We start from the raw sequence: 23,621 nt of genomic DNA on the forward strand, positions 1-23,621 counted from the left end.
CTTTCCAAACTACTTTTGGTTCATCTTATGTGATATTCAGAAGCCTCAGGAAAACGAAAAATGCTTTTTACAGCCATCTAGTGACTTCATTTTTAGAATGAATGTATCACCTTTGCTATCCAGAGCTCTGGAGACAAAGTTGAACCAACTAATAGTGCTTAGAGATTCTAGGATGAATGGCTGTGGACTGTTCAGACACTTCTAGATTGCTATCCAAGGTGCTGAATCAATTTGTCTGGTTTTTGAAAACTGCTTCTGTTGCCTTTCTGCCCCTCGCTTTGATGGAATAGCTGCTTGTCCATGCCTGCCCTTGCAAGAGTACTAGCTTGTTCTGATTTTTTTGATCAAGATGTCAGCCTGATTTCTCAGCTGGACTCCTAGCAGATCAATAGCTAGCTGCAAGCTGTCTCTACATCCATGGAAGTTAAAACTATCCTGACAGGTAGGTAAATATTTACTTTAGGAACAAAGTCAACCAGCCAGCAGAGTAGATGACTTGTTACTGTGGATGGTTGTGAGCTGTAAAAATTAATTCTCAAGGATTCATTTCAGCGCACTCGGGTTTCAGGACCCTGAGGTTTCCAGTTTGCAGGCAGCTTCTATTGGTCACTAGCATGTGTTGAACCTGACCCTCTAGGGGACATTTTTTCTGTCCTCAAGAACTTAGAATACAGTGGAAAAAGCAAACACATAAATTTAAAGTACTGTGCGTGGTGACCTATCTTTAGCATTAAATGCATTAGGGACCAAGAAGAGAGAGGATTAGCATGGACTGGGGTAGTTGGGGAAAGCTTCTTGGAGGAGGTGGAGTATGACCTGAGCCTTTATGTAATGGCAGACTTCAGGTAGACAGCGAGGAAGAGGGTGTGCATGAATGACAACCTGATCAAATGGGAATCCCCAGGGTGCATTTTGGAGACAGTAAATACTCACCTGATTCAACCTAAATCTCCCTATCCTTTCATCCCCTCCACCTGTATTCACATTAATATCACTTTTCCACCACTCCCCATCATGATTGCATTATATTTTTATATAAGAGGAAGAAAATTCTTTCAAATATATTGACTTTTGGAATGAAAAAATTTCATAGCTGCCCCCAAGTACTTTTGATATGCTCTAGAGACATGTGTCTTTGAGGTATAAGGGGCCTTTTAAAACCACTGGTCCTCAAGCCCCAACATTGAAGACTTTAGCTTTGGGGTGGCTTAGGAATGGTTAATAAAATATAGCTCCTGACTTGAAACAAAGTTTGTCATGGTGCAAAAAGGACAAATTTAAAGTGAACAGGAAGCACAGGTGAAGAGGAGGGATCTGGGAATGTGCTATTTAATGGGGAAAAACTGGAAGATTTCATTGAGAAGAGACTTTCTTAAGTGAGTTTACAGGAACTTTCAGTCTAAAAGACTCTTCCTAAACTAAATTCTAGGATGTCTAAAATCTTACCACAATTTTAAATAGTATTTTGATGGAGGCATTTTACAGAAGGCACACAGTTTCAGGATATCCGCCTCCAACATTTCCCAAATATCTGCACTTTGTTTAAGAGAACATAGGCAAGAAAAGAGCTACAGAAGTAAAAATACAGTCCCAGAAACTTGATTTAACCAGGGCAGAAAACCTCCCTCCTTTGGAGTTTGACTTGTGAGTTGAAACAAGCAGAACAGCCAAGACCTCTCGTTATTTAGATACCACATAGATATGATCAGGGTGTGGGGTGAGGGGAGTTCTACTAATGGACATCAGGATTTGGGCATTGGATAAATTAGTGTACTTAAGAAATGTAACTAGTTTAAATAAATTGAACAATTATTTAGTATTATTTAATCAATCACTTAGTTTGTGATGAGTAACTACAGTACAGACTCTGCAAACGGAAAACATTTAGAAATTCTATCTACTTACTGATAACCTAAAGCACAAAATCATGTGTAAATACAAATTGAAATATTCACCAGGTTTCATGAATGTAGCCAGCTAAACTCCTTTCATCCCATTTTCCCAAGAGAACCCTGATTAACAATCAATTTTCTGGTTGCTATGAAGGGCGTTCAATTCCTCACTACTGGTATTCTTTTTGATAATCACACATTTACTCTATTCATTTTTTCTTACACTCATTTAATTAGGATCTCTCTGTCTCTCTCTCTTCCAGCTTTTGCCCACTTATAACGTGTCCATATGTCAGTTTATAGAAAATGTCCCATTTCTATTCATTTCTCTTTGCTTTTTGTACAGGACACCATAGGCTCCTCTTGGAAACTCTGACCTATGATTATGACACATAACTAGGTCTCAGGTGATCAGCTTAAAAGGTACAGGCATTAAAAGTAATGCTTTAGGACAGTTTCAATGTTCAATATTCAAGAGGATCTCCTTAGAGTTAAAGTTGCCTGAAAAAACTGTACTTACAAGCAATAGGTTACTAACTGACTTTGCCAAATTCATCAAGTGCTACAGTACTTCAAAGAGTGACTGAAAGAGCATTTATCAGGGTTTCTTAGCCTCCTTGGATAAGTATGTCTCATGCATTTCTAGACATCCATCAAGTCTCTATTTTATGTTTTTTCCTTAATGAGTCTTTGCTGAAATGAGTAAGATATAGCTAATACCAAGAGCAATAACATTTTGGGTGTGTCATGTTGTATATAAAGAAACTGAGGCAGAGAGAAGTCAAGGGCAGATGGCGTGGTTTTCTGGTGCCCGGAACAGACATTTAGCAAACATCTGTTTGGCACGTGCCTCTGATCATGTGCTTTCGCCCACTCGACCTTGAACGTCATGTAAAAGGTATGTTTTTAAATATATGTACCAAACTTTAATTTTCATCTCACACCCAAAACTTCTGTATAAAAAGAGGCAAAGCAGACCAAAAAAAATTACAGTGACTTTAGCAAATAATACATGACAACTTTAAAACAGCTTTGTGTATGCAACGACCTTTACAGATATAGTGGGGAAACTGAGCTTCGAAGTGTTTGTTTCTTGAAGATAAAGTTCCCACATTTATTATTAACATCTATAAAAGCTCACAGCTCTCTAGAATACAGGATTGAATGAGAGGTCTCTAAGTTCTACTAGATAATTGGATTCCAAAATGGAGTAAGTTTTATTTTCCTTTTGAGGAAGCACAAAATTATTTTTTACTTCAATGTGATGATGTATCAAATGGTAAACGCAGCTTACCATTAATATCTCAACAGAATGATGATGTCTATTAACCAATATTGTTTAAGCATGATATTAACTAATAGGCGAAAGATAGTATCCAAGACTTTTTCTGTTTGATAATGAATCTGTCAGCCTGAATGGATCACCACAATTCAAACATTTATTGCCACTTCTTTTTTTTCTCTTTTACTACCAATTCCTTGTGGCACATGAAAGATTTCCGAGAACAAAGTTATAATGCGAAAACAGCAGTGGTTCTAAGAGATGTCATTTTCATTTTGTTGCTTGCCCCCCAAATAAATAGCTGAGTAATGAAAAATGCTGCTTATCTGAAAATGGCGAGACATCAAATATGAAATATCATTGACATTGACATGGACACTGTCACCAGCACTTTTCCCCTAAACCACCCACAGGTCTTGGATGCCCGTGCAGGCAGCACAGAAGCAGGATTGATCAAGGGCCCCTGGTGCCTGCAGGACAGTCTGTTAAAAGAATTTGTCTCCCACAATAGCCTGGAGTGGACCCAAGGCCCACCACCTGTTAGTGATCACAGACACTCAGTTAACTTGTCCTGATATTCCGAGGCACCAGTTCAGACCCTGGGCTTTTGAGAATCCATACACTGGTGACTGCGTCTTGGCTTTGAGATAAGATGACCTGGCTCAGTTGGGGCAGGCCAGCAGCCCCTCCCTTATATTTGGTCCCATTGGATAGAAAGTCTGATTAAAAATTATAAACGTGCTCAGCGATTTACTCCCCAAGTCCATTCCTCTTTCCAAGCCTTAATCTTCTTTCCTGATAAAGGAGGAAAATGGACCCACTGATGATAAACATTCACTGCCTCTGTATTTCTAGTCTGGACAGTTGTCGCCCAAGGATAACATGTGGCTGCCAGAAATAAGAATTTTCTTAAGCCGAATGTTTATTTCAACAATAAGTTTGTTCACCCACTGGTGCCTAGGGATTTTAGGATCCCTACACTTGAAAAGGTTCTGAAGGCCACCCAGCACATTTCTGTTCTGGAGAACATCGCATCCAAGCAGCTGCTCTGGTTCAGTTTGAAAAGTTTTAGGGACCAGGGTCTTCCCTTCCTCTGTTGACTGACATTTTGATGTAGACCACAGAATCTGTTCTTCCACTTGGCTGGGTTTCTTTGTTGTAAATAAAACAAAACAAATGCATGTCTCTCCCTTTCTTGGAGGACTCAAGGGAATGCCAGCTGGCCACTAAATTTAGAAAGCAATGGCGTGACAGCTCACTCATTTCTTGGGACGTTTGTGAATGACGTTGAGCTCTAATGTACTCAAACCTGACTTCTGGAATGATCGTTCACTGGGCAAGCCTTCCCATCTATCAGAAGTAGGTAAGTAATCACACCAGCCAGACTGAGGACTTATTTTAAAGCATCCGGCCCCATCCCATCATAGGTAAGCACAGGCGATGTTGTGAAACAGAAGGCGTGGCGTTGGGAGTGAGGCATCCTGGGTTTCAGTCCTACACTGGGGCAGGGGTCTCGAACTGACTTTGCTCATCACCTCATTTGTTCCACTGGAGAGTCTATTTCCACGATTTCATTCTAAGCTCTGATCTTCAGACAGAGTGACTCTAGGCCTGGTCATATTGTAAATCATCAGGATGAGGTGGGACTCTACCCGCTAAGGAAGGATGTAGGAGCCGGTCATTTTAATGATTCACAGCCCTGGAGGGCTCTTGGAAACTGTCTGTTTCCAATGTTCATTTTACAGGGGAGAAAGGTGAGACACAGAGCTTGCGTGAATTTCCCAAGATCACACTGGGAATCAATAGGGCTGGAATGAAACCCAGAATCTAGGACCAGGCTTTACACATTGCAACAAACTAGCAGTGGGCTCAGGGAGGAGTTGCATTTTAAAGACCAGGTAACCAGAAAATGATGCTTTCCCCTCCAAATTCCTCGGATTTTCTGATGATTAGTGAAGTACCCCAGACCTCTGTTGTTGCAGGAATGGTCCACAGAACAAAGCTCCTATTAGGAGGGGCTGGGTGACCCACACCACTTGAACTGCTGGGATGTCCACAAACTTACCCAGTTTCAAAACCAGAGCTCCATTTCCTTGTCCCTGTGGACAGAGGCTTGAAGCAGAGAGATGACTGTCCTATTGCTTGGGTGTCCTTCCTCCCAACTTGTCCCCCACTTCCAAGACAGCCACCTTCCTCAGCCCACCTACGACAGCACACCTATCCTTGTTTCTCTCCACTAACTGATTGAAACAGAGGCCATGTTCCTCTGGAAACATTGAAGTGGAACTTCAGAGGAATCCAAATCCAGACAGAAAGGGACTATGCTTGACGGACAAAACACCTGCAGGCAGAAAGGTCGCACGCGGGCCGTGCAGTCTCGGGAAGGAGGGGGGCCTGCCGAGTTCCACAGGCTTGGGCTGGAATCACCGCACACGTTTTTCCTTTTCTGAATCCCTCTCTCCCTCTGTCCGGACACCAGTCCTGTTTCTTGCAGCTGAGCCGACACAGGAAATCAAATACTTCATGTTTCTACAGCTATGCTTCCCAGAGAGCTTACACATTTAGAATTTAAACACTACCACAAACTATCAGCAATTTCTGATGGTTACAGGTCTGGTTACAGGACTCCAGTGGCAAAGTTCAGAGTCTCCACGTTTTGCCTTTGCAGGAGGGGGTTTGTTTTAGACATCAAAGGTAAGGCTCTCAAGTCAATTTATGCTCTGCTGGGTTGAGTCAGTCAGGCTACAAATTCAGGTCCATATATTTCAGTGACAAGAAGGAAACGGTTATGTAAATACACAAGTATTAACATCAATCTGTATTAAATTATGTAAACATATACATCTTCTGAGGTCAGTACATAGATCCTCTTCTTGGAGCAGACCTTTACTGGAGCATTGCTCGAATCTGTTTGGAAGTCGATTCATCGTTCAAGTGCTTTGTAGTGAACCTGGATGGAGAGAAACCGATGGAGTTCACTGGACAAATAGTGCTCTCTGAGCGCATCAGTAATGACTCACCAGCCCATCTTTACCTCGGGAGACACGGGTAGTACTTATAAATCAAACTTAGGCTTGGTTCTTTTGACAGAGAGCCACATTCCAAAGCCCAGAGTAGTCTCATATGGATTGAGTATTTGGTTCTTCCTTCCCAAGGAATGTTGTCTTATGGTTATTAAACAAGTAGATCAAATAATCACATAATTTCAGAGGACATATTAAGCAATCACATTTTTCTGGGGAGCTAGACTTCACATGCTTGAATGCAGAACCTTGGCCATCCAGGCTATAGCCCTGTTAAGTCATGAATTTCAAAATACAGATTTGCATAGAGACACAGAAGTACTAGCAACACGTAGTTTTTTCCCCTTCCAGGCAACACCTGTTCTCATTGCCACCACCAGGGGGCATACGTGCAGGAAAACAAAGTGATGCAATCTGCAACCTCACATTACTCTGGTGCAGAAACGGTTTAGGAAGAGGAAAGAGAGGAGAAGGAATGTTTCATAAAGTCTTGACCACGTGTTAGGCTCCCCATGCTAGTTTCCCCTTCACTCACACTCTTCAGAGTAGAGGTTATTTGCCTCCATTTCACAGATGTCAAAACAGAGGTTTAGAGAGGTTAAGTGAGCCATTCCAGATCACAATGGGGGCGATGAAGGATTTGTGAACCATTGGGATCCAGCTCCAGCTGCCTCAGAAGCCTGTGCTGTGCCACTTTATCAAAGTGCCTACAGGACATGCATACGCCAGCCCTCGGAGGGGACCACAGCCCACCACAGTGCCCTGTCTAGAAGTCTTGCTTGACTGAATGAAGCTGAAGCCTCCTTTCTGAGACAGAAAGCCTTCTGTGAAATGGGCACCTTGGGCGAAAACCTTGGTTGACCCACAGAGTGTGGAAGGCTCTTGTATTCACTCTACAACTGCTTGAACAAGGATGGCTTAGGAGCAGCACAAAACAGAACCAATGTCAGTATCTCGTTTACTCATCTCATGTGCAGACTTGTGTGTGTGTGTTTATTCTGAGGTTCCCTAGGTGTCCCATGTGCAGCTGCTATAACATTTCACATATCTGGCATTTGGGGGCAAAGACTTGAACATTTGACCTTCTTGTCTTACACTCAGTTTCTTTGTTTACGGACACAGTTTCTTCCTTTGCTCAATGAGACAATGGGACTGGGAGCGGGGCATAAAGCTTAAGTGTTCTGTGTGGGCAGAAAATCACGGATCCATCCCACTTACACCTATTGAACACATACAGTATACACAGTGTTTGGTGGAACCGAGGGAAGTCAAAGATGGAGAAGCCAGCAGAGACTGCACACCTCCCAGACTGCGATCCAGTTTCAGAATGACTTAACACAATGTATGATTTGACACATTGCTATAGCTGTGTCACAGCTTAAAAAAAGAAAGAATCTGTTTCCTGAAGGTGCTTTGGCATTGCTCATTAGCAGTGAGGAGCCATTACGAACCACAGCTGCCAGTATACTGGAGCATACAGAGACTGTGGAATGGGGTCCCCGATTATAGCAGCTGCACATGGGATACCTAGGGAGCCTCAGAATAAACACACACACACAAGTGGATGCCTGAGCCCCACCCCATCCTCATTCACCTGGTCTGGGCAGGATGCTGAGCATCATTGAGCATCAGTATTTTCTAAAGCTACCCACATAGATGTTACATGCAGCCAGTTTTGGGAGCCACTGGTGAAGGTGGAAGTGATACCTGGGAAGCTGCTCCATCTAATGCGTCCCTGCCAACCACAGCCACAAAGCAGTGTATGGCCCATGGGGTCACCCAGACCCCACGTTGAGGTCCTATCTTGGCCATCTGCTGTGTGGCTTTTGGCAAGTTATTTGACTTCTGTAAATTTCATTTTTTTACCTTCTGTTAAAAGGAGATGATAAATGACCTGAATAGGTTGTTGGGAAGAAAAGGGGTTAAGCCTGGTGCCCCAGCCCTCAGTCCCTAACAGCATCTAAATTGGCCAAGGGTCAGAAGGATTGGCTGCCCCCGGCAAGTCTCCCCCGGGGGCAGAAGCTCACCTGAGGGCATTCAGCAGCCCCTCCACACTGTCCGGGGCCTGTTCCTTCAAAACCTTTATGCAGCCTTTCATCTGAAAGGAGAAAGCACAGCATTCCATTAATACCCCAGTCATTCTGTCCATGATACGATATGTCCATTATAATATTTGCCCACAATAACATCACATTATTCCTGCTCACAGAAATAAAACACAGTAATAAGCAACAGACCCTTCCCCCCCTCCTTTACACCCCTGCCTCCAGGGCCAGTGAGTTGCTCCTCTGGGGTTCTAGAAGGTTCCACATCAGTTGTTATACTCTACTACAACTGAACATTTCACATATCTGGCATTTGGGGGCAAAGACTTGAACATTTGACCTTCTTGTCTTACACTCCAAAGCCAAGTGCAAGGTCTTCCCTCCAGGTGGTGCTCAGTGGAGACTGAATGGATTATAAACCCGATCACTCCATCCATCCCTCTGCCCAGAATGCTTTTCCTTCTTTGGCTGTTTGGGAAACTCCAAACAAGTTCTCTTCCAAGCAGCTGAACAGCTGAACTTCCAAACAGCCGAAGATCGCTCACACCAGGAAGCCTCTTCTGATGGCATTATGCTCACCAGGTACAAATCACCACCACCTTTCTGCATTCGCAACAGGATGCTGGTATTTAGAGAACCTTGGAGAGTTTAGTGCCCAGATTAATGCATCCCCCTCACTAGACCAGGACAGGACTGGGGAAGAACAGCAGTTGGGAATGTAAACCACACGGAGGCAGAAGAACTGGGTTTAATCGGTGCCTGCTTATACATATTATGCATATCCTGGCTTTTTTTTTTGACAAAGGGAAAATCTTTCTGCAAAGAATAAAATCACTCATTTTAAACTCGAATGTTCACGCACTACATTACATTTCAGTACACCACGGGCATCTTGTATAATGGTCACTTATAAACACTTTCTGTGGGTTATCTCTAGTACACTGAAAGTTTTCCTTAAAAGCCTGATAAACCCTGATAGATTGATGGAGGCAGCCAAAGCACAGGGTTGAAAATCCTTTGGGGGCCTTGTAGAGGCTCATCGAGAAAGAATGTCATGGTCAATCAGAGATGTCAATCATGAGTGCAGGGTGGGATCAAGCTGAGGGATGCAGAGATTTAGTCCCCCTCTCAACAGAGCTCATAGTCTAGTGGGAGGACAGAGACAAATAGCTCATTATCCTAGTGAGATATGTGTTGTCGTAAAAAATGCCAAAGGAGCATTGGAAACATAGATTATAACACGGCTGTAAGAGCAGTGGGTACCCTCTGGGAATGTCTAGTTCTATTTCAGGCTGATCGAAGTTGTGGGCATGAGTAACAAGATGCAGTTGGGGATGTAGACCAGGCCAGTTTCAGTGTGGGTTTCATAGCATGTTTGGAAGTTAGGGGCATTTACCTATAGAAAACACCCTTGATAGGTATTACACAATCTAGCACTGTGACTCCTGTGGAAATGGATCAGAAGAAGCAAGACTGGAAACACGAGGACCTGTGAGAACTCCTAAGGGAGTGGACTGTGAGAGCGGCCGGGGGCATGGAGAATCAGGGGCAGCGTGGAGGATGGATCTGAGGTCCAGTCCACAGGGCTTGGTGACTGGCGAAGGTATGGGGGTGAAAACGAGGGAAGAAGACAATTCCTAGGTTCTGAGACAATGACAGCTTCCGGTGTAGAGACTGGGTTGGAAGGTGAAATACCTGAGACAATAACCCAGGAGGAGGAACAGCATTGTGGGTAAAGGGTTGCCTTTGATTTGAGGATGGCCATGTTTCAGGTATCCAGAGGAGGTGAAGTCTGGAATGCTGAGTGTAAGTTGAGCTAGAGGTGGGGTTATGGATCATTCCATACAACTCTAGGGAAATCAGTTGAAAACGCCATCTCATTTAGCTGGGCTTTCCTTGCGGCCAAGAGTAGCATCTGTTCTGTAAATGATACATACCCCTCACCCTCACTGTGGGTCTTGGTGACTTTGCTCTGATGATTCCTTTTGCCTGGAAATTTCCCTTCTCTGTGTCCATCTGATAAAATTCTACCCCTTCTTCAAGCTCTACTTCAAAAGTTGATGGCCCACCATGACCCTCTGTTTCTACCTTTAAGCAGAATGAGTATCTCCCTCACCTGGGTTTCTAGCACTCACCAAACATGTGTTTTGCACTCCAGGGCATACTGTCTGGAAGTGAAGGTAGGAGTTCCTATGTCATGGCCCTACAGGTAAATATTTGTTCTTTCACAGCTGAAGCCGACTCAGAAGGATTCATAAACCCAGGGCATGTAACTGCTGGCTTACAAGCAGACTGGAAGAGATCGTCTACGTCATCAAGCCAAATGGCCCACCAAATCCATGTTGTATTTAGGGAGGCCAAAACTTTCTTAAAAGATACATGCAAACTCCAATATGAAAACTTTTCTTAGTGAGACCTACCTGAACAAATAAACTTCCTCAGGATGATGTATAGTTAGAGTTAACATTATATAATGCTTTCAACCTCAACAAAAAGACTCAGTAAATAACAAGCAAGGACAAGACTTTTTTAAAGGTTAGGAATACAAGACATAATTGTACCTTGTGTATTTTTAATTATTGACTCTGTGACAAGTTAGCAAATGGCTATGGAAAATGAGAGTGTCCTGTGAGTACCAGGTAATAAACTCAACCCATATTCAAATAATACTCATGGAGTTGTTAATAGAATTATTTATACTCTATAGTATAAAATGTTAAGCTTCACAAAGAACACAGTAAAATATTTATTGCCATGAAAATTTGAATAATATACTGTCATATATGTTAAATGGTTTAAAAATAGCAATTATCCAGGGGTGTCAATTTGTGAAGTATGTACACACATACACACAAACATCGACATAAACAGAAAGGAACTATGTATATGGACAGTGGTCATCAATTTGTTAGGAGGATACTACAGATAAATCAAACTTTCTGTATTCCGATTTCCTCTATTTCCCAAAAGCCTTCATACTAAATGTTTATTTTGGGGTTAGACAGAAATAATTACATTGAAAATAATGAAGACTCTGTGAAGAGCCATGTGTAGATATGGTAGGAAGCTGGAACCTCAAAAGGACTAATCCAGGTCTCATTTTTAATTGATAAACTTTCTTACAGACTCGTGGCCACTCTGGGCTTGTAGACTTTCTGTGTCTCCAGGACTAAAGCATCAAAGATTCTGCTCTGTGAGAGGAAGAAGGATAGAAGGTACTGCCACACTCAGCATGTCAGAATGTTAGCACGAAGAGGTCCTATTCAATGCGTGGGATACACTCCTGAGTGATGCTTGAAGCAAGTGCTGGGCTTTATCTCACTACCAATCAGAAATCCCCTGCACACCAAAATCATTTGTTTTCCAGTTATATTCATACTTCGAGCAAAAACCCTATGGAGCACCTATTAAGTCCCCTGCTCTGGGTGCCAAGGATGCTGCTAGGCAGCAAAGGAGACATTAGGTATTCAGATCAATAGAGGTCCCTGCTCTTGTCAATGGACTAAATCTGCAAGGGAGTCAGAAAGTCCAAATAGTAAGTGCTCTGGGAGTCAGTGAAGTGCTCAGAAGGCAGGCCCTGAGCCATGCAGGGACAGGATGTGTGCGACAGGTCTTAAAAGAACCTGCCCATCAGAGAAGAGCAGGGGCACTCTGGGCTGGGAAAAAGGGTTCAGGCATGGGAACCTGGTGGAGCTCCTGGAAAGCACGGTAGGAGAGGAAAGTGGAATGCTGTTTGGTATTTGAGTGTGGTGTCTTATAATCCAGAATCTCCCAGTGCTTTTCCCATAGACACTCATAAAACATATTAAAAATATACAGGGTCTGGCACAAATAACATCCCACTGTTATTACAAAATTACAAAGCATATAATTCTATAACATCACAATATCACACTCAAGCACACCATATGGCATCTTAAGTGAAATGTTCACATTAAAGCTATAAATAGTTGCACCCATATTATTACCCTGTTGACCACACCGAAGCAGGTGTTCCTTCGGCTGGACCCTGCATTTATATAGCACTGCAGGTAACCTGAAGGGGCGGCTTGCAGCTGAGTGATTCTTCGTCTGTTCAGCCCCCCTACAGGCGGAGGGAATCAGCACCTGAACATTCCTGCTACACCCCTGAGGTCGGATGTTCTGTTGTGAGCCATAAAAAAGTGGGAGCGAAAGGCCGTAGGAAGACCTAGGGGGGAGGAAAGGGCAACACTCATGCTCTCTCTCATTGGAAAACACATTTTATAACTATTCTTACATCGATCTTGGATGTCTTGCAGAAAGCACCCACAGGGTGGACGTGGTCATAGAGGATGATGACCCCCACCATCACTCTCATGCAGAACATCAGGGTTTCCTCGCTTGTGAACCTGCTCCTGTACTCCCTGGGAGAGAGAAGAAACAGCAGCAGGGTTACTTCCAGGCTGAGCGTGCTCATTTCCAGCCCCACGCTGGCTCCCTTGGACTTCCCGTCCTCTCCTGAGAACAATCTCAGACCTGCACCCCCAGGTTAATATGCTCTTCTCGAAACCCACAATGATAATTCTCCTTGAATCCAGCCAACCAGCAATTCAGTGTGAAAATAAGGTAAATTAGAGGGCAGTCAATTCTCTTCTCTCCTGCCCTTCAGCGAGCCAGCTCACCGCGTACATCACTCCCCACCCATCAATCTCGAATATTTTATAGCAGTTCCCTCTGGCTGTCCAAGATTATAGAGAATAATGGCTTCATTATAGAGAAAAAGAATCAAGCTCATTTCCACAGGGCAGCTTTTGTGTCTCCAGTCAGGGTAACTTGCTTTGTTAAGATACGCGCTACAGATTGAATTAAACTCTGGGAGATACCTAAACAAAACGATGTACCATTCACTGGGCTGAGAGCACTTGTGAAGTCTGAATTTTGTTCACCTCCCCCGTCAGGGTGATGATTCAGATAATGCAGGCCAGTACTAGAGGCTTTCTTAATATCTGTTTTATTATGAACTGGCCCCACAATGAAGATGATTACTGTTTTTGTCCTGGAATAAAGCTTAACTTTGATATAAGCAAAATATTTGAACTGAATATTCAAATGCTCAACAGATGGTATTTGAACAGATGTTCAAGTGCCATCTGACACTTGAACAGAACATCAAATTTTATAAGGCGTCCTTGAGGCCTTCAGGCCTCCCCAACACTCTGCAATTTGGATGGCTGTGTGAAAATGTCATCGTGTGACGAAATGCGAGCCCAGGCAGTTCAGACCACTTGTCTGCAGGCCCAGAGGGGGCCACAGATGTCAGGGGAATCCTGGCGTTTGGGTGTGGATTTCCTCATTTCTGTGCAGCCTCATCCTCAACAACCTCAACCTCTTTTTAAATCTAGTAACCAGTTCAAATACAAAAAAACTGCTGAGAGGGAGAGAGGGAGGGAGAGAGAAGAGATCTTCATCATCACCCTTGTAACTTCTCTTAGTTCTAAATCTTCTGTCAAATCTTTTTTCCAATACATGTACAATCATACCCAGTTACCTCACCCAATCCTCCACTTGATTCTTACACAACCTCTGTAGCACCTTTGATGTGCGTCTTGGTCCTGCCACCTGGCAAGCTATGCAGTCTTTGGAAAGCCAGCCTTGGCTTCATCAGCTCTAAAATGGGACAACAACCCCTATCGCCCAGAGTTCTTTATGAAATCAATTCAGATAATAGACGTGTAAAGGATAGTGTGCTGACCCGGGGGTTAGGTGTCATCATCACTGTGTCAACAGGCTCTGCCTGGGTGAGGCCCCCTCCCCCCACACATGGACACTTCTGGTGGAACTTACGGTGTTTCCAGCATGACCTTACAGACGCTCGTCATCGTGCTGAGGCAGTCTGTGGTGTTCTCTATCGGCAGGGTTTTGTTCTGAATGGGGGACACAAACAGAGGTCAGCCCTGCTAGCAGCTTTCACGTGCAATTAAGAGAAAGGCACCTCATTGCTCAATGCCACTTACTTCGGAGACAAAGTGCATTGTGGCATTGCTAAGGGTTTTCAGCATGGGAGTGGCTTCCGCGTAGAAGAGGGACATTCGATTGGCCATCTCATTATTAACTTCATTCTCAATGTCTAGCTGATGAAAATAAGAAGAGAAGATGCAATTGATAAAGAGATGGTCAAAGTTCCCCAAAGACGTCCTCTGGAAATTGAATTGCAGACAAGACTCTGTCTTCTCCCAGCCCCCTGCCTGATGCAGACATCAAGAGAGACGTGGAGATAGGGTATCTAGAGGCAGGAGACCTGGGGACTCACGTGCATGTTGTTAATGCGATTGCGACTTATTGTCCTTCTGTAGTAGCTGAAGTCATTCTGAATGGCCGGGTTCCTCATCTGAAATTCAGAATAGAGGGAAGAAGGTCATCTCTCAGCAGAAGATGGGGAATGTGCACAGGGAGCCCAGCACTAGCTTTGTAAATACACCAGGACTCGTCTTTGTTACACAAGAGTCAAAGCAACTTCTGGTTAAAGAGGAATGCTCAGAGTTTCATGATTTAGAAATATGCCCTGTTTTTCCCTGCAGACTAGACTTCAGAATATTTGTTCTCAATGAGGAGCAGACACTCAAAAAGGTTTTCCTTTACTGCATTAGTCAGATACTGAATTTTCACATAAAAAACGCTATCTTGTCACTTACATGACAATGAGTGCAAATTCCCACCACATGCTATGTCTCTCGAAGGAAGAAGCTACGCCTCCCTCATCTCTCTACCCCACGCCCCCACCCCACAGCTCTGCAGAGAACCTCTACATAGCAGGGCCTCAGTGCCTTTTGTTCCATTGTCCCATTGTCAGAATGTGTGGTCTAACCTTCAGCTCATCGAATCGCAGGGTGAAATGCAGAATTTCCGCAAACTCCTTTGCCAGGGCCTGCTCCCGCTCCAGGTGTTGGGTTGGCGTGTAGGGTGGGCAGGTCAGAGATTCTAGTAAACTCTGAAGAGCTTTTTCTGGAAGTCAGAGGGGTAAACACATATTTGAGGTGGCCTACAGAGATCCTTCCAAAAGCATCCTTTGCAGCCCCAACGGACATTCACAGGGAGAACCTGCTGGGGTCCTTCCTCTCTCTGTCCTTCCCTGTAACTGTGTGCAATGTGAGGTGTGTAGATGAGGAAGAGGAGGAGCTTGTGCTGAGCAGGCTGTGTCCACTGCAGACCACCCCCAACCACACAGTTATACAAATGCCTCTCAAAGCTCAGCTGTACCTTCACCTGTTGAAGTGCTAATGGTGTTAGAAAACCATGAATACATGTTTTGGATTAAGGGCATGAGATAACCACTCATGATCCAGGATGAGACGAGGTGACCTGAACAGGTGGGTTAGGTAACCTGCTCTGCAGAAAGAGACCTCAGGTCCCCTTTCAGCTCTTCTCTGCATCTAGTCTCACCTAATCCCAGCAATATTTTTTTTATAAACCCATTGCTGCATCTATGCAATAACGTCCATTATTGCCCCTGAAACAGTCTCATTACTCCCACTTGTCTGTTTCTAAACATTCCTTCCACTTTTTACTTAGATATATTTCTAACAACACAGTCATTTCATCAATCCTTTATATAAGGGGTTGGTAAACTATGGTTCCCAGGCCAAATCTGGCCTGCTTTTATTTAAAAGTTTTAAATAAAATAAAGTTTTATTTAAAAGTAGCCACACTCCTTCTTGTATGCATTGCCTATGGTTAGCTTTGTGTGGCAATGGCAGAGTTGGCTAGTTGCAACAAAGACAGAATGCCCCACAGGCCTCAAATGTATATTATCTTGCTCTTTACAGAAATGTTTGCTAGCACCTGCTCTATTGTCCTTAAATGTCCTTCACGGCATCTGTGCAAGGGCATTTCCAGCCTTTTCCATCTCTGGGAATGCCCTGTCTTCTGAGGCAGTTAGTTCTACCTTGTCCTGCTCTGGCAGGTAGATCTGTTTCCTGCTGTTGAGCTGAAATGTGGCTCCTTAGGGTTTCAGTCCATTGGGTCTAGATATAGACTTTGAGGAAACAGAGAAGTTGATCCTCCATCAACCTGAGAGTCTTCAAAAACTGGTCCAGTTCATTCAACTACTCCCTTTGGGTCTTAGCTTCCAGTTCCCTCAATATCATGGCTGGTATTTTCAGTTTCTCTGTTTTCCTCCTAAAATCTTCCATTCACTAATGGCAAAAGTAGAGAAGAATAAGACTAGCCCCTCCCTCACTCTAGGTAGCTAATGAAACCTCAGATATATTAGCTAATGAAACCTCAGATAGCTTTACTGGTGAGGGGAACGGTTACATCATATTGGTGGTCAAGTTGAGCCTATTATCAAACAGACTTGACTATACTCTTACTTCTGCAAAGCCATCCTGTACCTGTATAGGGGTGTTCTATTGTTTTGTTTGGTCTAAAGCTTAAGGGCAGAGCATTTTGTTTGTATTAAATTTATCACATAAGTCCACACAACCAATTCTTCCCTGGTTAGTGGTAACCTGTATCTCCCAACTTCTCTATCATGCAAAAATAGGGTCAGACCACAGTGCAACCATAAAGAGTCATGCTTAGCTGAGAACAAGAGCATAGGAACCACCAACAGAGACACTCTACATGTGCCAAGAAATTCAGATGAAGAGACGTTGAGGTGAGTTGAAAGAAACGAAAACAACATGTACAGTTGTCCACGAATGGCCTCTGGTGACACAGAGGATGGATGTGGGACATTTCCTAAGGCACCAAGTACTTCCCATGATTTTCACAAACACCCAGTAGAACTTCACACGTGGGACTTGAAAACTACAAACGCAAACTTACCTAGCCTTATGGAAAACTCATAAAATCTCTTTAGCCTCACAACCAGAGGACACACTGCATTCCAAGCTTTTTCTTGAAGCTGGATATCATTGGGATTTTGAATTGCCTATGAAAAGAAACCACAGAACTGTTTAGGAAGAAGGAATAAGCTCCACATCAAAATGACTTAAGACTGAGAGAGGATTTAAAATTTAAAAAGCACAACTTCTGATGTAATTTGCTAACATGTACTTCTTAAATGCAGCATCAGTTCATTGGACTGTCCTTCAAGATATCAGTTAGAACTTGAATATAATGCAAATGACTCTACAATTAGATCCTGTGTCCAATTACTTGTTTCTCTTATCTTAAATGTAAAGAAATGCACATCTAATTGGAAGCAATGCAATGCTCCTCCATCACCATTCATTCTTTTAAAGCAGAGCTGGTGCTCATTATGAATGGAAAATTCTGTACATCTTTCCTTTCTCTGTCATATGTATTACAGCTCTGCAAGTCTGTGATGTTGCCTAAATTGCCAAAGTCAAGGTGACTCCCTAAGTAGAAAAACGACCTTTTAACAGGCTGCTCCTTTCTTAGAAATGCTGTTTTGTCTGGGTTTCAGCAGCTGGAGAATTGTGATCTTAGCTGTGTGGGTTTTTTTCCCCCAGAATGAATTTGGCAGGGGCCACAGGTGTGTGTGAGTGTGTGCGCACATGTACACATGCATGTATGTGTTGATACCTCCACAAAACTATTTCAAATAAGAAGAGTGAGAAGTTTCTTGCCCTAAGGTATTTTGATGTTTCAAAAGACACACTGACAATTTCCCTTTTTTGTTTTGGTTGTTGTTTTGTTTTTCATGTACTTATTTATTTTTAATCACATAAGTCAGTTCAAAATGACAGACTTGCAGGCTACTAAAACTGAGATTGTTTATGACTGTTGTTTGTGGCACCGGTGGAACCTGCCCAAGTTATTACAAAATGTTGGAACGTTCATGTAATCCCAACCTCGTGACTCGTATTTTCAGCTGCTGCCCATAGACTTTATATGTACATTTCCCTTGAATGAAGCAATACACTGGCAAATTATTGTTTCAACGGGAGTCCTGCAACATCATATGTATGTCTGAGAAGAGAATGGCTAATGTTTGACATGGTCCACAGCGGTGTGTGCTCAGATTAATGTACTAGAATAAAGGGGGCCGTTCATACATTTTTTAAGGACACATTACCATCCTTGTTCTTCCTAGCACACTAGGTCTATTACTTAATGTTGTTGTTGTTGTTGTGTGTGTATGTGTATGTGGGTGTCCCTTCTCCTCCAGGGGTGCTGTCAGTTCAGTGGTATCACTGGCGTACATCTCGGATCTCCGGCCCTGCGCCCTTGTAAGCCTGCAGGTCTGCGAGGATGCTCTCCGAGTCCTGGAGGACGGCGCTGATCTGGTTCCATACTTCCCTCTCTCCTTCTGTGGGCTGGGCATCTAAGCAGAAGGAAAACCAAAAGACACAAAGCGCTTGTGTTTACAAATATCTGGGGAAGAGGACTGGCATGCAGTTCTACCTGTTAGACAATCTTATTTTATTCCTGCAGGGTCGGCATTTACTCTTCAGTATAACAAGTACTGGGAAGGGAAAATGAACCCACCTTCTGCCCATTACTGGGTGCAAACCAGTCATCAGTCATTCTGCATGCATGAAACCGAGCATGCTGGACTCAGGGCGGGTGCTCCTTTACTCGTTGAACACACCGCTTACACATCTACAATGTGTCCAGTGGTGCACGGGGTGTTAGAAGCTATAATCATTGTATTTTTGAGTCCACTTAAAATAAAACCCAAGGATATGTCTATTGATTCTGTTTTTGAAGAGAGAGACACTGATATGAGAGAGAAACATCAATGGGTTGCCTCCTGTATGCTTCCCAAACAGGGATCAAACACACAACCTAGGTATGTGCCTTGACCGGGAGTTGAACCCACAATGTTATGGTGTAGGGGACAGCGCTCCACCAACTGAGCCACCTGGCCAGGGCTGAGTCCACTTTTAATAGGAGAAGCTACTGAATTTAATTAGGATTAAAAATCTGTGAATCTGAGTATAGGTGAGAAAAACCACCTTCCTCATATTTCCATATAAAAATCAGCTTAAAAGATTAGATAATTACCCTTCAGAACCATGACAGAGCTGTATCTTTGCAGAGCACAGAACAACAAAGCACTGAGATTTCTCATTGAACATGAACTCAAGAAGTGTGGGAGTTCGCTTTAGAGACAGACACCTACCTGTACTGTTTTGACCGTGAATATTACCCACAAAAAACAAGTGGCATATTCAGGTTTACCTAAATGAAGAACATACTGTAACAGTCACGGAAGCATCCCCTTAGCAATTCGGTGAATTTTCACTTGGTTACACCCCTGCAGTCGATATATGCTCTTGTCCCAGGAGTGGCTTATGCAGGCTGGTGGTTGAAAGCTGAGTGGAATTCAAGACTGGGCTTTTCTTATCTCACAATACATATACAATGGTTACTTGCCTATGCTAGTAAGAACACTAATCTCCATCTAAAACAAAGGCACTGCTAATGAAGAACAGAGATGTAATTTCCCAAAACTCTGTTTCCAAAAAGCTAAGTCCCAAGGCACTAAATTCTTTCAGAAGACCTCATTGATGAAAGCGCTAGACAGAGTCACTCCTGGTCTAGCGCTGCCCATATCAAATCCCAGTTTTGCTACTCTTGCTGGAAGCACAAAGGGTTGGTCCTGCAAAATGTAATAATTCATGGTGTTACTCTGGGTGTATGAGACAGAATTCACAAGACAGGCGATAGCTAAGCCAGGCACTGACCAGGCTGACCAGGCCCTTTGGAACGGCTGTGCAGCAGAACGGGGTTGAGGCCAGCCATGGCTGCTCCGGCTCAGGGACCATCTGCCGGTCCTGCACTCACCCAAGGCCAGACCCCTTAGCAGCAGTGTCCACGGGGGAATTTTAGACCATTTATTGACCAGGTCCTGCTAAGACCCAAGGGATTGGTAGGGTCATCTGGGAAATGAAGGGTGTAATAATTCTCTTAGAGAAACAACAACAACAAAAAGACCCTGTAGATTCTCCAGAAACTTTATAAACTATACCTTCCTGGAATGAGATGGATTTCGATGAGGGAATGAGGAAGGATTAAAGAAACCACACCCCAGGGTTCAGAGAATAAGAAGGCAAGTGTGGGCTGGGAGGAAGGGAATCTATTTCATGGAAGGGATGGGACCTGAGTAGGGCAGGAGGAAGGTGAGGGGAGTGTGTTTGTGGACAGCATGGGCAGGCTGGCCGTTGGGAGAGCAAGGCTGGTCATGGAGTGAGGAAGAGACCCACCAGACTAGAGACCTGGCTGCAGCTCAGAAACAGGCGGGAGAAGGGATGTGTTGCCCTTTTACATTTTTGTGACTGTCCATGGCTTCCCACAAGCACTTGCTAAATTTTCTTGGTACCGTGTTATCTACAATATTAACCACTTTATATCTGAGCTTTCCCTGCATTTCCAAAACTTTCTCTACGAGCTTGGGGTGTCTTAAAACAGAAATCTAAAACCTACCAACTAGAAAGCCCCCAATTGAAGAAAGCATTTCTGCGGAACAGAATTCCAGGGTAATGCTGGCAATTTTCAAGTAAGAAGAAAATTGGGGAAAAGAACACAGACAAAAATGCAAAGCAGATATACTGGAAAACAAATAAAAATCAAATCCTTTCCCTCTGATGAATGTATTGAAAAAAATCACAAGCTAAACAAAGGCAATTCTCTTAAAGAGATATATCTTTGAAGAAGTGAGAAGAAAAATGGGTCCTTGACCAAGATTCTGAGGGGTAAGTCTATTTGACTATAATGATAAAGTAGATATAAAAGGAGAAGACTCTGGGGAACCAGAAGGTGGAGCCTTCTAATCTTGGCTGTCCCACGGCTCTAGCGTAGCAAGCCACCACTCGGTAAGTTTTAAACAAAACAGAATTAAAGCTGAGCGGACTGGAAGAGGGGTGCTGGGAAATAGAACCTCAAAACCCATCCTTTTGATGATTACTGAAACACAAAAGGAGAAAGATTTCAAAGTTAGTTTTTAAAAATAGAGTTCTTAAGTACTTCCCAAATAAGACAGCTTCTGATAGAGCAGAGTAAAAGTAGCACCGGCTGTAGTTAAGTGGGCTTTTTTCTCCAAGCCAGGTGAAGGGACACTTTATGAGACCACAAGGAGTCAGACAAGGAGTGGTCAGGGTGGTGTCCCTTCTCTCCCAGAGAGGGCAGAGTGGAGGACTGTGGGTGTACTTCCCACCACATAGCACTCTCTCCTGGCAATGGGAATGATCTGAGAAACAGGGCCCTCCATCCCCAGCCAACGTCTCTGGGAAAACATTTCTCTTGGCAGATGTCCTCATGTCCTGTTTCAAACGTTTCTCATACAGCCCATTTCCCAGGGGCGGGGTGGGAGAAATCCATCCACCTTTCTTTCTTTCTGAGTTAGAAGTGAGCTGGCTCATTTTCTTCCATACTTTGCGGGGGTCATTGCACACCCTGTTTTTCCTCCTCCCCCTGTTACGGGCCTGAAGTTACCTCTTCTTCCAGTTAATAATTAGGCCCTCGATGCCATAAACATGGTCACTGCCTTCTGGGACAGGGTCAGGGTTTGTAAGAGTTTCAGGGGACCCAAGTCCCAAGTGGCATCAGTTTTCAAGGTAAAAAAGTGCTGACTGGGAGAAGCTGTAATCTGTTTCTCTGTTTCTCCTTCCAATTGGGAAAAGGACTGGTAACCTTAAGTGACATTTGGCGTTGGCCCATGTCCCTGTGCAAGTCCATAATTCATCCTACTTTGATCCTCCAGGGAAATGATCGGTCGGGACTAAATAATGAGAATGTCATCCGTTAGGACGTAGGACGCTGTCCTTGCTTCATTTCACGTTGAGTCTCCCAGGTCTAGCAAGTACTTGGCACATAGTAGATACTCAAGGAAGATTTTGCTGAAGGAATAGCTGAATGAGTGATTTAAATACATTTCTCACAGTATGTTCTCGTGATGATTTTCCTGCTTGTCTTTGAATGAATTCTGCGATCTTTGGAGACGAAGTTGGTATTCTTGTCCTCAGAGCCCCCACATGTGCTACCGATCAGAGACTCTCAATAAACACATTATGAATCAATGAACAGTGAGGCAACTGACCAGGTGGCAGAGAATGTGGCTGTTGGGAAGCAGTGAAAAAAAGTCCTGTTACTTCTAGGTGCTGCCCTCTGTCTCTTCTCCTCAAAGGTCTGTCGTACCTCTCAGTTACCATTAAGATACATGCATTTGCTACAATCGGATCAGCTGTTCTCATTTGCCTTATGCTGTGTTTTTAAATCATCCACCATTTATCTGCGGCCTCAATGTCTCCTTGGTTGAGTTAACAGGATATTTGTTGAGTGAAAAATTGCAATTACATTTACTTTCCCAATCTGAAGGCTCTTATCCTTTTACTTTCTGGAATATTCCTTTGAGAGACTTTGGGGCTTATACTTTTTGAATACCCCATATTGGTAACCATATTTTAAAAAATGTACTGTGTCTGCAGTTGACAAGGAGAGACATCTTGAAAAAGACCTTTATGAATTACTGATTAAAAAGGTTACTATATTTAACCTATCAGCAACCTGACAAAGCATTTGCTGAGTGGACATGAACTCTGAATGACAGGTATTGTTTTTTTTATTTTAACACAAAGACTGACATTTAATCAAAAGTACTCATACACGCACAATGTCCACCGATAATATTACTGATGGAAATGGGTCTTTATTTCCCGTTGCAGCCAGTGAACTGTTGTTGTGATGTCTCATCTAAGAATCACATTCTAAACTTGTAATCATCTCCCATGATTTCATTGAAATTGAGGAGAATGGTTACATAAAGCTGGGCCGCTGCTGCTAACAATGAAGCTGTTACAAATCGCCATGATTTACACAGGCAATTTCAGGAACCAATACTTTCAGGAGCCTTGGAACCAGCCCATCCAGGCCATTCCCGAAGCAATGATTTAAACCCCTGTCCTGTACTTGCTATTGTGGAAGGTGTGAAAATGTATCATGTGCTCTGTGACCTTGAATACATGCATTCATTCTCAAGAACTTACTGGATGCCAAGCACCTTGAATTTGTAATGGAAAAGAATTCCCCCATCAATTAAGAGAGTGAAACCGGTATTCATTTGGTTTGCAGGGGAGCTGTTTATCCCTCTTTGGCTCAATTTGCTAGTGACGGTGGATAGTAACTGTCAGCATTTTGGTGTCACCGGGGTCAGGTGGAAGACTGGGGTATTTACTGGAAGCAGAATGCTTGGCATTCCACTGTGGGGCGGGAGAGGAAAGTGGCTATGTGTTTTGTTTGTCAGGAATGAACATCTTAGGTGAACATACCCCGGGGGGGGGGGGAAGCAGGGCTCAACCCAGAGCAGGCCTGTCACATCAAAAGGTTCTTATCTTTGTGAATCAGCCAAGGATGCCATCTGTCTTCACAAGCAGCAGGAGCTCACATACCTTCGCCTCACAACCTACTCGGGACTGTATAGATGATTTGACAGAGAATCAAACAAATTCAC

At 43.5% G+C, this 23,621-nt stretch overlaps 1 protein-coding gene across 3 annotated transcripts in view; it reads right to left on the reverse strand.

Moving 5' to 3' along the window:
- Nucleotides 1-3,085: 3,085 nt before the first annotated feature.
- Nucleotides 3,086-23,621, reverse strand: part of CYRIA (CYFIP related Rac1 interactor A) — a 93,032-nt gene continuing 72,496 nt past the window's right edge. For all 3 annotated transcript variants that reach the window (XM_053666940.1, XM_037151731.2, XM_037151730.2), the window contains exons 4-12: nt 18,373-18,494; nt 17,030-17,135; nt 15,069-15,205; nt 14,514-14,591; nt 14,218-14,334; nt 14,048-14,127; nt 12,501-12,627; nt 8,225-8,295; nt 3,086-6,124 (exon numbers count right to left, since the gene is read on the reverse strand). In XM_053666940.1, coding sequence (XP_053522915.1) covers nt 6,061-6,124; nt 8,225-8,295; nt 12,501-12,627; nt 14,048-14,127; nt 14,218-14,334; nt 14,514-14,591; nt 15,069-15,205; nt 17,030-17,135; nt 18,373-18,494 — 902 coding nt within the window. In that variant the 3' untranslated portion in view covers nt 3,086-6,060. The remainder of the gene's footprint in view (nt 6,125-8,224; nt 8,296-12,500; nt 12,628-14,047; nt 14,128-14,217; nt 14,335-14,513; nt 14,592-15,068; nt 15,206-17,029; nt 17,136-18,372; nt 18,495-23,621) is intronic.

This window comes from Artibeus jamaicensis, unplaced genomic scaffold, assembly GCF_021234435.1.
Source record: "Artibeus jamaicensis isolate MK-2021 breed Jamaican fruit bat unplaced genomic scaffold, CSHL_Jam_final contig_465, whole genome shotgun sequence".
NCBI lineage: Eukaryota > Metazoa > Chordata > Mammalia > Chiroptera > Phyllostomidae > Artibeus > Artibeus jamaicensis.